Raw genomic sequence first — 17,520 nt, forward strand, 5'->3', positions numbered from 1 at the left:
ACTCCTCCCTCTCAAGCTATCATATCTCTGTACATTGTCTCCCAGCATCCCTCTGGTTCTCCTCCATTAGTTTCAAGACAAAGGGGTTGCCTGCGAAAACACTCAGAACACACCCCTTTGCTCGTACTAGATTCCTAACATAGCCTGCAAGGTGTCCCATGGTCTGAGGCCGGCCTTCCTTTCCAGTCTCATGTTCCACCTTACCTTCCCTCCTTGAAACGTAGCCTTTATCCTCCATCCTGTTTGCAGTTCTTTAGACTCATTATAAGTCCTCCAACCAATGGGTCTTTGAATGTGCCTTCCCTTTTTATGAGAGTGCGATCCCCTCTCTTCACTTACCTAACTTCCATAAATTCATCACATCCCATCTCAGTCATCTTTTCTTCACAGACACCTTCACGGACAGCCAACCTGGGCCAGATTCTTGCTATATGCTCTAGAGAATTAGGTTTTTAGCATTTACCTGTATTTGTAATCATAAATTCACTGTTTTTATTTAATGTCTATCTTTTCTGCTCGACAGAAGTTTAAGATCATAGGGAATACAAGACTGTTTTGGCATAAAAGGACTACCTTTGCACAGTGCCTCCTAGAGTATCTGGCACATATGTTCAATAAACTTCTGCCGAGTGAATAAAATGATCATCATATTCCTGAGGTTGGCAAGTAAAACCCAGTTCAAGTTTAGAAACGGAAATGCAAAACAGAATACATCTAATAAATCTGGTCTCCATTCTTTTACTCAGACTTTCACCTTTGGCCATTCTGTACACGAATTCACCCAACAACTGTTTACTGATGGAGTCAATGTGCAGTGCCTGATTAATGCTGTTGCTTTTAAATAAATTAAAAAGACAGCTAAGACTTAAAAACGGCAAGGTTTAAAAAGCATTTTAAAAATGAAACAGGAGAAAGCTTGCCTCATTTCAGAGACAGATTTCTCCTTTACGTCATTTAAGATTTTATTTTTAAGTAATGTTTATACCCAACATGGGGCTCGAACACAAAACCCCAAGATCAAGAGTCGCGTGCACCACTAACTGAGCCAGACAGACGCCCCTATGTTATTTAAAAATTTTACTTTATTAGATTCTGCATTTTTGGGAGCTGGACAGGCCAGCATTACCAATGCATATACACATGGATGCCATCCTTCTTCCACTGGTTCTAATAAGTTCTGACACACAACAGGAAAGTAAAAATAACAGGTTCTCTTTATTTGTAACAGATAAAACTGAAGTTCAGCCATTTAACACAAGATTAAAAACAAGTGTAGTTACATCTGTAACGAAAGGACAGTGGGCGTTCATCCACAGCACTGTGTTTCTGGTTTGTTTCTGTGGTCGGGCCTCCTCATTTCCCCAGGAATTTCCTTTTCAATGGGAAGATCATCTTCAGGGCAAAAAATGTTTATCAGACTCTAGTTCCAGTAGTACATATTTTATTCACTTCTATATACACGTACCCCTACTCGATCTTGAGCCAACCTTCTCATTGCATTCCTGACATCAGTCGTTTATTATAGCCCTCCCCCGACATTTACTATACCCCAAGTGTTTACAATGAAAAAGAATTTGCACATAGCACAAATCAACTCAGCTGTCAGTGTACAGAAGTCACATAATCCTCACGGCGCTGAAATATTTTTCTCCAGCTTTGGGGAAATAATTGTATGTTGGTTTGAACACACACAGACAACATTTCTTAGACAAACATAATGCCTAAGGCTCATCTGGTAAGACAAATTGCTTTGTAATTCTTAGCACAATAAAATATATCTTTAGAAACTGAGAACCAAAGAATACTTACTATTCATTCATTTATATTTTTGGACAGAGAGAGAGTGCAAGCTGGGGAGAGGGGCAGAGGAAGAGAGAGACTCTCAAGCAGATTCCACACTCAGCACAGAGCCCAACACATGGCTCAATCCCACGACCCTGGGATCATGACCTGAGCCGAACTCACGAGTCAACGCTCAACTGACTGAGCCCCAGAACCAAAGAATATTTAAAACAAAAACAGAAAATCATACGTACCAGTCACACAACTAATGGACCGATACACTAAAATTCTGTCAAAATAGATTTTCAGTGAGGCTTTTCATTTCAAACAGGCCAGGGGAAAAAAAAAAATCTTAGAAGGTACATTTTATTCACGTGGCTCTTTGTCCTCTTAAGAGTTGTTTTTTCATTTAACATTTATAAGTAATATTTTTTAAAAGAACCATTTATTACAAGAGGGGTTATCTGTCTCGGTCAATTTCTTGTGAGACGTTATTAATGACAGCTTTTAACCCTCCAATGTCAAGAAGCTGAAAGGCAGAAAAACACTTTGCAAGTAAATATGTAGCACTGTATTTCCTTAAGTGGAAACCCTGTACTTCCCCTGCAACCTAATTTTTTAGAAAATTATCCCTTTAAAAACTAGCAGAACTCGCTAAATATTGATTATTCTTCTGCTTCTCTTTAAAACCTTCCCTCATATTTTCACCAAGTTTCTGCCAAATGTTTGGACACCATTTGCCCTGACTTGTTGCCTGAAAATTTTCCTCAGCCACCTTAGAAAGATCGAACGTAGTTCACTGCAAATAGTTCAATACCAACGGAAGCTCTACGGATACCTCCAATGTGGTAGGTAGGGGGTGATAGCAGGGAGGTGGTATTAGGAAATTACCAACGTGAAATGCTCAAAGAGGCCAGGAGAATGGGAGGAGACACCTGCTCAATTCCATCCATCATCTTCTCTTTGGACTGTTTCAACACGGAGCTATTTTGTTTTTTAACTTCCCATAGTGTCTCTAGAGCTCAGAGAGAGCTCAGAAATAAGAGAATACCTGTGGCAACTGTGGTTTTCTGGATAACATATAACTTCTCATATCTATTTTCTACCAGAAATACAGCGCTTTTAGAATTGGATTTTGTCTGATGGTCTTCTTTCCTATACTTTGTTTTCTATAAATGATATTTCATTTCTGTAAGTTAAATAATCAGGAGGTTACACTAAACCAACTAAAACAGAAATGCTGGATTTAACTTCTGACTTGCACATTTTGGCTGAAATTCTAAAAGAGCTCACACTGCAGGCCACCTATGAGCAAGGAGAGGAGTCCTCTGTGTCCTTCCTCAGAAGGGCTGGAACACTTAAAAACCATGACACCTCTGTAGTACAGTGATATGGATTCCTTTGTCACTATTATAGAATTTTAATTGCTTGTATTTCATTTGGTATAACCAAACCATCCTACAGACTTCATATAACCAATCCTTGAAAAGAAGCACGAGCCATTGTTTTAGAGGTACTCTAAAAGAGAAAGCTGTATTTATGAACAAAATTTCCTTTGTGTTACTTCTTGCAAACCATCATTCAACAAATTTGGCAATGTAATTTTTTCTTCTTCTTTGAAGGTAACTTGCACACTTAACGCCTTTTATCTTCTTGGGGTGGCTTTCTTTTCTCCACCAAAACCCAATTAAGGACGCTGTACCAATTTACTCTTACTTCCTTCCTGTTCACTGAGTTTAAAATGGGTATAAGCGAGAATGCCAAATAACGTGCATAACATGCCAAGACCCTGATTAATTGACAATGGATCCTTAAATAAAACATATCCTCCAAATAAAGTGATGCAGAACTTGAAGTGTCCGAACATGTTATAGCTGAAGTTTGTGGATAAGGATAAAAGACCCAACAAGCTAGACTGTTCTATTCACATACACACACACAGAAGGAAAAGCAAGCTAGAGGTCATATTCACACACACGCACACACGTACATACGAAGCAAAGCCTTCCTGTGGCTGGAAGAGCCTCATGGAGCATGGACTGAATTGGCCCCCCCCATCTGAGAAACGAGAACTTCAATCTGGATCAATCCTAGTTCCTTCAGTAGACTTCAGCAACAGTGACAGGAGAGCGCCTCAACTCTTTCTCTCCCAAAAGAAAAGAAAAGAAAAGGGGCTATACGATAAGGTTGGAAAAGGAATTCAGAACAAGGTACAGAGAAGATATTTTGCTGAGCCACTTATCTTTCCTAGTGCTCTTTCTAATAAACTTCCCTTGGCACATGAGGGGAGGTGTGTGCGGCCCCGGAGACCAGACTCAAGGTGAACACATCCAGTATGCTTAAGTTTAGGAGGGAAACAGGGACAGTATAGGGAGTAAGACCCAGCACCAATGACATGTTAGGCGCTATGCTAGATGTGTGGGTCACCCCACTGTATTAAGCATGACATTTACCTTCACCACAGTATCACTCTTCCTGTCCTGTAACTGTCGGGGCCCAAGGACTTCAAGTAACTTAGATCACAGAGTTAGTAAGTGGCAGAGCTGGAGTCCAAACACGGACGGGTCTATTTAACTCCAAGCCCATGTTCTAGTCTGGTGCGTGGCCAGCAGTAAAGTGCTGCTGGATTAGGGGTTTCCAAATCACTGTTCTTAAAAAACAGACTACACACACACACACCTCACTCCTTTAAAAGTTGTTCTTACCGTATTTTACGACTATTTGTTCAGAGGTTTGATGTGTACCCCACGACTCTTCAGATAATGCTAACAGAAGCAGCCAGTGCTCTGTGCCTCAGTTTCCGCGTCTATAGGACGGAAATGGATAAAAGCTCCCTCACAGTGCTACCGAGGGGACGAACTAGAGAGTGTGTGCAAACTTTCCAGCACGTGGCAAGCCCCACACGTGTCAGCAGCTGTCAACAGCAGTGCTGATGCAGAGTCAACATCTGCCAGGTGCTTGGCGCGTATTCTCTCAAACACTCCCAGCAACCTGATGCCGTAGATGTTATCACCCCCGATTCCTAAGAGAGGGCGGTGACAGCCAACGGCACTCACAGGCGGCTCAGGTGCACAGGGAGCGGTGGGCCTAGGCGTGCAGCCCTCGAGCTGTCTGACCTCGAAACCCGGGCTCTGGCCCCCGTTGGGGGGCCAGCCAAGCAGCCCGGAAGCTCCTTCTGGGCAGGAGGGCGCAGGCCGCGCGCCAGGATACCTGCAGCTGCCTGAGCCACTGGAAGTGATATCCTGGAGGGCAGAGGGTCTTCCCCAGGACATTAGTTGTAACCACCACAACACATGCTTCACTGCCCATTATGAACGATCTCAAAGTGCAGTGGCTCTAACACGCTCAGTGTTGCCTTACGCCACAGCCTCTCTTTTTAAGGAGTTCACGATCTGTGGAAGATGTTTATACTGGACGGGAGGCAAATTTAAAGAAATTCTTCAGTGAGGTAAAAAAAAAAAATAATAATACATTCAATTAAATCAAAAAGGAACAGTCTATACCTGGTATTTCCGATTCCCCTCTCTAATTCTGCTCTCTGCTCCGGTCAGGCTTTCACCTTGACACCCAGCTCTCGTCAGAATGTCTGCACCCCCACCTTACCAAGCCCCCTCCTCAATTCCCGGCCTTCCCTGACTTGGCCTGTCGGCACAGCTGACCCCTTCTCCTTACGTGGGGTCTGAATCACTTCCCTCCCCTCCTTCGGTTGCTCCTCCTCGGCCTCTGCTGCCAGCTCCTCTCATCTGTGGAGGAGTAAATGCTGACACGACCAGGGACTCCATCTTCGGGCGGCTCTTCTTCTGCTTGTTTGCTTGCTAATCTCAACCAGCCCCACTGCTTTAAACATCTACACGCGACACACAACTCTCTCTGGAATATCTGCATCTGAGAACCTCGATCCTGGACGCTCAGACTTGTTCTACCCGCAGCTCGCTACCCCAAAGCTTCCTTTGGGCTGTCCAATTTCAGCTGACGGCAGCGCCATTCTACCAGGCACTCGGGCCAAAACCATGTGAGCCAACCCGCTTCCTCTCCAATATACTGTCCACAATTTGTCAGCAAAACCTCCTGGTGCCACTGGAAAATATACCCAGAATCCAATCACTTCTCACTATATCCACTGCTACCATCCTGGTACCAAACCACCATTACTTCTCTGGGCTCCCTTCTTCTCCTGCCTTTTTTAGTGCAGCGGTTCTCAACCGGGGTGATTTTGCCACCAGAAAGGTCCGGACACATTTTCGGCCGTCATACTTGGGGCATCTAGCGGGTAGAAGCCAGGACGCTGCTAGACATCTTACAATGTGTAGGACAGGCCTCTGCCACAAAGGACTGTCCAACCCCCAAGGTCAACAGCACTGAGTCTGAAAAACCGTGGTTCAGTCCGTTCTCAACACAGTATCCCAGACTGATCCTATTAGAACGTAAGTAAAATCACGTCATTTTCCTGCTCCAAGCGCCCACAGCTTCCCATCTCACCCGGTCTGTATGTAAAAGTCACAGTCACAGTCTGTATGTAAAAGCTCTGCTCAGCCCGGCGCCCGGTTCCTCTCAGAGCCTTACTATTCTCCACCCTGTACTCTTCCTGCTGCCACTCTACAAGGCTTCCTTGTTTCCCCAGGGCCTCTCACCACCGGGAACACTCTTCATCCCAATCTGCATGGGGCGACTTCACTTCCTTCGGGTTTTCATTTACAAGTCCCCTTTCTGTAGATGCCTTCCTGACTACCCCCTCCGAGGTTGCAACCCAGTCTCCAGCATTTTGGATCCTCTTTCCGGCTCTACTCTTTCTCCTCGGCACTTAGCACAATCTAACGCTCTAGATGGGTATGTTAAATATTTTCTTGTTTATAGTCTTCCTCGCCAGAATTGAAACCTGTGAGAACAAAGAGTTTTGTCTATTTGGTTCACCACAGTACCTCCAGTGCCGAACATAGAGTACATATGCCATCATGTAAATACTTACTAAGTCAATGCATGGTTTACAGTGAATTGTTCAATAAATATTTGTTGAATGAATGAATGTTCTTAAACCAGGGCACATCATCGAATGCCTTGATTTGGCAGCATGGTGCACAAGTTCTGGGACTAGACTGCCATGGGTTCAAATCTGAATACTACACATATGACTGTCAGTGAGTTATTTAACCTCTCTGCACCTCCGTTTCCGCCTTTACAACATAAAATGATAGAATTTAACTCACAGAGCTGCTTTGAGAGTGTGATGCCTAATACACCTTAGGTGTTTCTTTCTAACAGTGCCTGGTACAAAGAAATATTTATTTAGTGTTGGTTCTTCAAAAATATTATTCTTAGGGCACCTGGGTGGCTCAGTCGGTTGAGAATCTGACTTTGGCTTAGGTCATGATGTCACGGTTCATGAGTTCGAGCCCCGCATCAGGCTCTCTGCTATCAGTGCAGACCCCATTTTGGATCTTCCGTCTCCCTCTCTCTCTGTGCCTCCCCCACTTGCGTGCTCTCAAAAACAAATAAAACATTAAAATGAAAATAAAAATATAATTCTTATTATAACTTGTTGGTATTTATTGATAGTTGGCAAATATGTTGCTTTTTTACTTTGCTGGCATCTCAGTGTTCACTCATTTAAATCAATCAGCACACTTGGACATAACGTTACTAAACTACCTCTCCCATTTGGGGAAATCCTTTTTTTTTTTTTCTTCAGTAAATTGTTTTTTTAAGACTTTTTTAAAAGTGTATTTCTTGAGAGAGACAGAGAACATGGTGGAGAGGCACAGAGAGAGGGAGGGATAGAATCCCAAACCGGCTGACATGGGGCTCGAACTGACAAACTGTGAGATCATGACCTGAGCAGAAATCAAGAGTCAGATGCTTCACTGACTGAGTGACCCAGGTGCCCCTGGGGAAATCTTTCTTTGCATCTGCTTAAGAGTGGAGGCAGAGGGGGGCGCCAGGGTGGCTCAGTTGGTTGAGTGGCCGACTTCAGCTCAGGTCATGATCTCGTGGTCTGTGGGTTTGAGCCCCACGTCGGGCTCTGTGCTGATAGCTCAAAGCCTGAAGCCTGCTTCTGATTCAGTGTCTCCCTCTGTCTCTGTCCCTCCCCTGCTTGCTCTGTCTCTCTCTCTCAAAAAAAACCCAAAAAACAAAAAACCACACATTAAAACAAAATTTTTAAAAAAAGAATGGAGGCAGAGATAAATGAGAAGAGAAACAGAACTACAAGCAAAATGCTAGTCATTCAGATTCACTTCTTCAAGGCCTGATTCATTTCTTGATTGAAAGTAATATTGAGAAAAACAGGCACACCAATATCCAAGTAAGTACAAAAACAGGTTCCAAAGTCAGATGTCAATGGTCTGAAATTATCTTTTGTTTTTGGATTAGCTGTACCCCTACTTTATTACCAAAGAGACTGAAAAGTGATTTTAAAACCTGGTGTCCAGTCCATTATTTGCTCAACAAATATTTATTGAACTCCACTATGTGCAAGGATTGGTGCTCCATGTTAATTTTGATAAGGGAAAAGGTCACTTACTACTTAAGAAAATTCAAAAGCATTCATGATACAGAAAACTAACACATTTCCCCAGCTCACATTTCTTTAAGTTTCCATAGAGTCCAGAGTGGAAAGATACGGTAAAAGACTAAAGATAAGTCTATCTACTCAAAGTAGGCCACGCAATAGTTAGTGCAAGACTCCTAGAAGGAAACGAATGTGACAGAGTTTTAGAAAATAGAAGATGATGCATTTGTAAGTTACTAGGAAAAGGATACGTGACTGGTGAAGTGTTCCCAATGATCCAATAAATTGATAAGTTCACCATGAAAGCTATTACTCCAGACAGCAGCACCATAAGCTACAAACAAACCCAAAGAATTATTCATGTAAAGCAGTTGCGATCATTATAGTCACCAAGTAAAAATACACTTTGTTAGGCATTTCTAAAAACGTAAATGACAACCATTAGAACAAGATTTTTAAAAGAATCCATTTTGGAGACAACAAGAATGGAGGGTAAAATAGCAGAATGAATAGTATTCAGAAATGTAATTTTGTCTACAAAACGCAATGGAAAATTCTCCAGTAACATCCTGCCTCTGAATGTGAATTTCCAGGTTCATTTTTCTTATCCATCTGAAGAAAAATTATTCTGTAATAATTTCTAGTTATAAAAGTAATACAGACTGCTTATAGAAAAATCAGAAAACAAAGATAAGCAAAAAGCACATAAGGACTTCTTACAATCCTAACTACCCACCACTGTTAATACCTTTGCACATATCCTTTCCAGAGATTTTTCTAGTTAATAGCTCATATATATTCTTATTTAAATTAAATCACTAAGAATTCATTGAGTATCTATGAAGCTAGGCCACACCTTCTGAGGAACAGAGTAGGGTCTTGTCTTCAAAGAGCTCAGAAACCACTTGAGGACATAATAAAAACCATGATAATCATAGCTTACGCTTACATAGTACTCACTACATGCCAAGAATTGTCCTAAATGTTTTACATATATTAATTCATTTAACCCTCACAAACGCCCATGAGGTAGTAAATACCATCCCTTTTTACAGATGAACACAGAGAAGAAAAGTGACTGGCCTTCGATCACACAGACAGTAAGTGGTAGGGCTGAGATTTAAGGCCAGGGCAGGCTGATTCTAAAGTCTCTGTTGGTAACCGACTCTGCTAGGCTACCTCTATAACCACATGAAAGAGAGTGAGCTCCGGAAATAGAAAAGTCTTGAGCGTTGCCAGGCAAACACACGACAGGTTTTATATGAATCTCTAGACAGATGTCATTTGGGGCTGGGATAGGGAACGACTGTTTGGATCTTGAACGTACGTACAGATTAGAGGCAGAAGTAGTGGTAGGGTCCCAAGCAGAGGGAACAGTAGGGGCCAAAGCACAGAGGCATGAGAACACAAGGCTGTGCATGGGATGTGAATAAGCCAACCCGGCTGAGGACGGGGGACAAAGTGGCTGTACCACTGTATGCACATAGGACATCTGTCCAAACCTTTCCCACAATTGTATTTAAAGAGTTATAAAGTCATTTTCTATTTCTAAAATAAGAGAATTTAGATAAAACATTTTCTGTGGAATGTAAGAAATCTACACTCCAAAGAAAACATGTCGTATTTGAAGATTCCTTCTGTCCCCTGGGGCTTTTATCAGTTTTTAGATCACTGCGGTCAGGACTAAAGGAGCTGGATTTGTGTCCTATTTAGGTAAAAACAGTAATACCTCATTAGTTTTACAACAGTGAGGTCTGTTACATTTTCAACTAAGAGAACCTTGTTCACTAAAGATTTTAAAAACTGCTTCTAGGAGGCCAATGCCTTATCCATTAGGCTACTAGGGCTTCTTAAAAAATCCTTCTAGAAATATACCATTGTTAATTTTATTGAGTTGACAGAATGTTACATAATTCTTGATGACTTGGCATATCATTAAAAACACAATTGCATGCTTTACTTTGAGGCAATGATGCCTTCTAGGGACATTAAGGAATGAAAGTGACTTTTTCATATTAAATGGACTGCAACTGCTATGGTCTTAGTTCCTCTGACTTTTGGGGAGGGAGGGACTTCCTGCTGCTTTTCTCTGTTTTGAATCTGTCAGAGGGTCTATTGCATAAAACCCCCTCCTTCTAGTTTAAGGTCTCTAAGCTGCACTAAATTTGAAAAGCAGGTAACCAAGATGGCTAGAACTAAATTAAAAGGAAATATTATCTGAGGGATGGTCAAGGGATTTCTACTGTGGAAGAAAGGTTATATGCCAGAGTCTACGCACTTGAAATAACTGGCATTCTGCTCACAGGGAGCAAAGCAGAGCACTTAAGCACAGGGGTTCTGGAGCTAGCATGCCTGGACTCAGGCTCTGGCTCCACCTACTGGCTGTGGGATCTTGAGTCAGCTCCTTAACTCTGTCCCTCAGCTTCCTCATCCTATATCCTAAATATGAGGATAATAATAGTATCCAACTAATAAAGTAGATTAAAAAAATAAAATGTGAGGATTAAATAAGTTAATATTTGCAAAGTGTTGGAATAGTTCTTGGAACACAGTAAGGGCTATCCAAGTTTGATAAATTACCAGCACCAACAAACAAGACTTTTCCACTGACAGTGTTCCAAAGGTTAAAGTTGTGGGAGGCAGAAATTCCTTCCCTAAGCAGGGAGATTATACTTTCTAACTTAAAATGTCCCCAAAGTGCATATCCCTTTGATCTGGCAATTCTACTCTTGGGACTCTATTCCAAAGGGAAAAAGTACCAGTTCCTGAAGACATACGTGTAAGGATGTTTACTACAACACTGTTCATAGTGGTCAAGAACTAGATCTATTTTGTAGACACTGAAAAGAATGAGCTGGAGAGATCTGCATGAGATATTAAGTGGGAAAAGCAAGATGCAGAAAATTATTTATGTTATGATCCCACTTTTGTAAAAGAAACAAATGTGTAATTTATGTTTATACAGGTGTGTGTGTATTGTGTTTACATGGGTATGTACAACACAGAGAAAAATACGGAAGAACACACACTAGAATGTTAACCTGACTCACCTCAAGGGGCAGGGACCAGGAATGAAGTGTGGAATGTGTACGGGGAGGAGGGCTGGCGAGAAGGAATCCATGATAACCATGTATATGAACACACACACACAGTGCCTTGGTTTCTTCATCTAAAAAATAGTCCTTAGCTTGCTTCCCTTAAAGGGTGATTATACAGATAAATGTGAGAACGGCTCTGAGATCATGCTCTGAAAACTAAAAATCACACTTAATAGCAAAGGGAGGATTATCTTGGTTCTTAGGCACCATAACAATTAGAACTTACCAAAGCAGAAACTGACCAGGGGCCAAATATTCCCCCTTCTCCAAACACGGGCTCAAAGAAGGGCACGGCCACCAGTAACATGGCGGAGGACATCGGAGCCTGGTAGTACAACAGCTGCATTGAGTTCACTTGCAATTCATGCTGTTTGGCTCCTACCCACTGAAAATTAGGAGACAAAACAAGTTAGATAGAAAAAAATAGCATCACTTAGTAAACAAATGATGCAACTCTAGTCACAAGGATGGGGACCTGGCGGGGCGGGTTGGGGGGGGTGGTGCTCGGGGAAGAGGAAACCCCTGATTATTCTACTTGATGCCAAAGATCAATAATATATACGAATGTCCTTTAAGCACCCTGGATGAAAGGAGCTTTACGAATTCAATATGTGACAATCTGTTTTCTTCTCAGCTTTGAAGAGAGAGAAAAAAGAGTCCTCTCTTCCCTGCTGGCCCTAGTAAATGGGGGGAATCAATGAATGCACGCAGGGGCCCAGGAGTATCAGAGATCTTGGGAAAGAGACGGGAATGGAGATTTAGGTGATAAGCAGGAACCGGAAATACAGTGCTAGACTTCATTTCTTTCTAAAACTGCCCCCCCCCCCACCCCAGGCAAGAGAAGATGGGGGGTGGGCAGGGCAGACTAACTAGGGATTGACAGAAACCTCAGCTGTCCCAGGTGGCTGCCAGTGTGTGTAGCTAGAAAAGTATGTGAGGTCTTTTCATCCACTTTAGAAAACCCAATCAATGGCAGAAGGAATTTTCCTCTTGATGACTGATTTTTCTGTGGCTAATCTCGCACTGATGCACTGGAAGAAATTAGATAGTCACAAACCCTTTTCAAAGACTACATCATTCAGGAGAACCAACACCTCGAAACCTCAGATCCCATCAGCCCTCAAAATGTTGCACAAATATGAATAAAAAGGAGACTTTCAAGAAAGCTTGACAAGACCGTTTGAATAAGATCTGGCAGAGAACAGCCAGGCTTTTGAATAACTACTCCTACATAATTCTTTTTCCTGTAGATCTGGGTATCCTGTTACACAAACGCGAAGTCTATAGAAATTCACCAAGACAAAAATAGAAGAGCAGGAAATTTGAAACATACCCCTGCCAGCCTCAACTAAGAGTCTTCTGTGAATATGAAGGACAAAGAATCGATTCTTCTGCTGCCCGCTCCCGGGGGTGCTGCAGAGAGCAAAAATGAGTGCAGAGCATGGATGCCCGCTCCTCGGTTCTTTTAGCAACCTCACGAGGCAGCTGCATGTCTCTGACATTGAACCGCCTGGAAGGGTGGTAACTCTCAGGGCCTCCACTTTTCCTCACTGCAGTGCACCCTGGCTTCTGCCCACCGTGAATGAAACTGCTCTCCCAAAGGGCACACACCTCCAACAGCCACACCCAATGGCTACCCCTCTGCCTTTTTCCTGTGGGGGCTCTCGACAGACCTGACAGGTTTCTCGTGGAAGAACTTGACTTCTGGTTTGCACTCACTTACCTCTTCCTCCATTTACTATTCTTAAGGTAGATGTCTGGCCTTTTTTCTCTTTTATCTCCCTGACTGATGTCACTGACACCCGAAGACCTCTCCAGCTCTGACCTCCTTCTCAGGGCGTGCTCAAACTTCCACAGCTTGCCGGACGCCTTAACTCACACAACCTGCAGGGACTGTTTTAAAAGCAGCTCAGTACTCACTTCCCCAAATTAGCTCCTCCTGTGTTGCTCCCATAATTAAAGACATAATCTCCCCCAAGGATGAGACTCCTTACTTTCGTCATTCCACATTCGGTCAGGTCCTGCTGATTCCTTCTCCAAAAGGTTCTGGGGTCTCCATCAACTACCACTGTCTGTTCAGCGCCTTCCTGTCTTCCTCCTGAGCCACGAAGAGCTTCCTAATTGCTCTGCCTTCACCCTTTGTCCCCCTCCTACTCACCCTTCACTGCCACCGGAGTTAATTTTCTCAAGCACAGGGGACGGTCAAGTCACTCCCCTATCTAAGCCCCTTTCCTGGCCCCTGCAGGATAAAGCGCATGACATTCAAGACTGTGCCATCTGGTCTCATCCGCCCCTAGACCTTGTCCTTCCACAACGCAACAAGAGTCTCACCAAATAAATCAAGTTCTCCAAAAATGCTCTGTACTTTCACACATCACCGCAAAGAAAGACGTCTGCTGTATTTCTCTGCTCAGCAGACTCCTGTGGGCCCTTCCATTTCAATCGTTAACTTGTCCATAAAGTCTTACCTCACCACCCCCTTGAAGAACAGCCACTTCCTCTCTGGTGTTCCTCAGAACCTTCCTCACATCCTGAGCTATCCTACTTGCGATCAGCTGTCTACATGTGTTTCTACCATGCTGCATTACAGCCGTTTTTCATCTTTGTTATCTTCGAGCAACAAGCAAAAGAAATGTCTGCTGAATAAGTGAGCCTTTCCGCAACTAAAGCTAATACCCAATCACTCATCTTTTAACTCCTATGCCCCTTTTAACTCCAATGCCCTAGCAGTAAAGGCAGAAATAGCTTAGAGATTACACCTGGATACAATGGGAAACAACTTTAAAATGAATTTCTGGGGGAATATACCTATTCCTTAACAGTACATGTACTGTTTACTAATAATAGAAAACTCTGTTTATTAGTCTGTGAACAATCATTCCTTGGTCAATCCCATTTCAAATATGCGCCTGAGGGATACAGAATCCTTTGGTTCTAATCTGTAGCAATTTTGAGACTTGTGGGAACAAAAATGGTCATATTGGCAGGGACACTTAGTACTCTGAACTGAAATTACATATAAGGAATGTAAGAAATTCTGATGTTCGATAAATAAAATTCCTTGCTATATTTAATAAACATTTAATCCTTCCTGGGCCAAACAAAATCAGTTTAACAAAAAGGATGAATAGGAATGTTCACTGTTTCTAGTAACAAAATTTAAGCTCACTGAAGTATACCTAAATACAACCTTCTTAGAGCACAAAGCCGAACTTCCTCTGATCACTCTCTGTAGTGAAAGACACAGTATCCTGGCGACCAGTGACAACACTGAGTGGGTGCTCTTTCCTTTCGTGCCACTGGTCTCTTGTTAACACCGCTTCTTGCCACTTACAAATGTCCTCAACCCCAGAATTTTCACATAACAGTATTTCTGAAATGATCAGTACTAGGAAGCTTCATATGCTAAGGCTGTGTTAGTAAACTTCCAACATTCATAACAAGAAATGCCTTAGTTTATAACCAGCAGACATATGCGAAAAAGGTAAAACCGGTTACACATTTTGGCTCTGACTCCCCATGCAGGCTCACCCAGAATCTCCAGGCCAAGGTTTCCAGTATAGAGAAAATACTGTTTCGCTGAGCCCTACACCAAGTTATTTTTCCCCACTGTACAAGAAACAAAAAACATACTTGTTGAGACTTTATGGTAATGAAGTAAGTGAATCCATGCACAAATTTTTAATGAACGCCTGCTAAAGGCAACGCACTGTGCTGCTATAGTACAAGAAGGGAAATACCCATTGCTATAAAATACTGAGAGAGACAAATTATTGGGAGCTGATATACAAGTTGTAACAGCAGCGTATGTTCTGAGACAAACATTTATAAATCTGAAATTTTCCTCTCCTGCTCAAATTTCGGAAATGTACTCATTCCTTCACAGCAATCTTAATAATTAAAGAGTCAATCATAAATTTAACCAATGATCTCGGTCTCAAGAACAAAGTCTTCCTACTCATTTTGTAAAGATTTCCCAGATGATAGTATAGCATCACCCCAAACTCAGACTGTCAAGCATGGGTATTATACACTTACACCAGGTAGGTAGGTATTTGGTGAGCATCACACCCAAGTTTCTCTGTCTCCTTTCTTCTCTTCACCTTGAGCCAATTTATGCAATTAGGCTTTCTTCCCAACAGTCTATTGTCTCTATACTGTATTTTCTAAACCTTGGGATACAGCTTCAAAATTTATGAAATCTGCTAAAAAGGCACATAAAGAAAAAAAAAATTACCAACCACTTGATAAAGGGATGTAACTAAAACACCAAGAGCAGCAAACACCATTCCAAGGAAATTAAACTTCACATCGTAATAAGAATTTAGGATTACACCTAAAGTTATAGGAATCTGTAAAGAAAAAGAGGTAAATGTTCAGATTAAATTCATGAGACACAAATTTAGTATTCCTTTCATGTTGTCTTACAAAGTTAATCATAAAAGCATCACTGGGAAACAACCTCTGTAATTTTTTTTCCATCTGAAAAAAACAGTTAAACCGATTTCCTCAAAGTGAAATATGTGAATTCTATATTTATGTTCATATTTAATTCTATTTAAAATTCCGGGTAAAATGAATCAATACATTGCAAATTGCAACAAAGGCATACAACGTGCATGCACATAGGAGTAAACAGACCCCCAAAACTAGCGTCTAAACAACATATAAGCATGAACGTATAGCAAAAGCATTAAGAATTTAAACACTGTAAGTCATTAAGTGCTAAAAGTATGTTCTCTTATTTAAAGACACAGAAACCTCTGCAGTATCTTGCTGCAGACATATTCGGAGACATGTTTTATGCTGAACCCTTAACGTTAATTCATACATGGTTTGAATCCCCTGGGTCGAAGGAGGGCCGTTTTTCAGTTTGAGATTTTGCAGATATTCCAATACACTGAATTGCATAATGTAATGCAGCGTTCTTTTCTTACCAATCACAGCATTTAAGGATTTCCATCAAACAGCAGTTACTAAAGCTCACACAAGCACACTCTTCTGGGCTAAGAGCCCAACAGAGTGCCAAGATGACTTTTTTCACCTCTCCCAAATAAGCCTGAAGTTCACAAACTCACAGATGACTCATCTGTGCATTTCAAGATGACTGGAAAGAGCTTGGCGCAAGGTTAAACATTCAAATTTCCCGGGGAGAAAGACGATCCAGGAGGTAGGTTGCTAGAGGTGCGCCTTGCGAAGCTAAAGCTACTCACCAGCGTGAGCTGTATTTTGGTAGAGAAGGTTTTCTTGTAGCACAGGGTCTGGATGACTATGATGACCGGCGTGGTCATGGCCTTGGCCAGCTGATAGGTGCCTATGGTGTTGTTTTGCAGAGAGAGATTGGTGAAGACCACGAAGCCACAGAAGCTGAGGGCCAGGAGGAGGAGTTTGGAAGGTGGCAGACTCTTGGGGGCAAAGATGTCCAGTTTCTGGCAGATGTACAAGCCCAGCCAGGTGACCACGAAGTGCACCAGGGTCAGGCTCATGTTAGGGAAGCCGTGGTGCACATAGATCCATTTGTTTAGGAACACGATGCAGATGGACACCAGCAGGTTAAGCAGGAGCCCAGCGGCGATGCGCCCGTTGCCTCGCATTCGGTCCGCAAGCGATGCCATAACCCCGGCCGAGCCGGGGCCCTTAAGCTCCCGAGAGGGATGCCAGTCTGTCTCCGGCTGCTCTTCCCCTCCTCCGCTGCCTCCACGTCCTCGCCGGCTTCACGGTCCGACCCGGGAGAGGCATGCACTCTCCGCGTCCCTGGCGAGCAGCAGCCTCAGCCACACACACACATGCTCCGCCGCCGCCCATTCAGCTGGTGACGACGCGGCAGCACGTCCCGCGCGCCCCGCCCACCTCCGCTCGCGACCACGTGGTTCGGGGCTCCAGTGCTTCCGTCCACGAGGTGTGGGCGGAGCAGTCTCTACCCTGCGCAGGCGCGTTGGGCTCTGCGTGAGGGAAAATTGCCTTCTCGGTCCCTTACTTGCTTGGTCGCTTAACTTGGACTCTGGTTGGGTGAATATGGGACCTCTCTCTTGGGGTTGGACATTTCCTGTGTGTCATTTGATTTACTTGTTAGACAGCTGCTCTCAAGTTAGTGGAGTGCACACGCTATCGGCCGGTTTATATATGAGACAGGTG

At 42.9% G+C, this 17,520-nt stretch overlaps 1 protein-coding gene across 1 annotated transcript; it reads right to left on the minus strand.

The window, feature by feature from the left end:
• Nucleotides 1-1,062: 1,062 nt before the first annotated feature.
• SLC35E3 (solute carrier family 35 member E3) lies at nucleotides 1,063-17,218 on the minus strand. Its single transcript, XM_058742075.1, has 5 exons — nucleotides 16,599-17,218; nucleotides 15,627-15,737; nucleotides 11,612-11,770; nucleotides 8,539-8,621; nucleotides 1,063-3,656 (listed from the first exon to the last, which is right to left on the minus strand). Exons 1-5 carry the CDS (start codon nucleotides 16,998-17,000, stop codon nucleotides 3,470-3,472), a joined length of 942 nt encoding a protein of 313 aa, XP_058598058.1. The 5' UTR covers nucleotides 17,001-17,218; the 3' UTR covers nucleotides 1,063-3,469.
• Nucleotides 17,219-17,520: the final 302 nt, after the last annotated feature.

Source organism: Neofelis nebulosa, chromosome 8 (assembly GCF_028018385.1).
Source record: "Neofelis nebulosa isolate mNeoNeb1 chromosome 8, mNeoNeb1.pri, whole genome shotgun sequence".
Taxonomy (NCBI): Eukaryota; Metazoa; Chordata; class Mammalia; order Carnivora; family Felidae; genus Neofelis; species Neofelis nebulosa.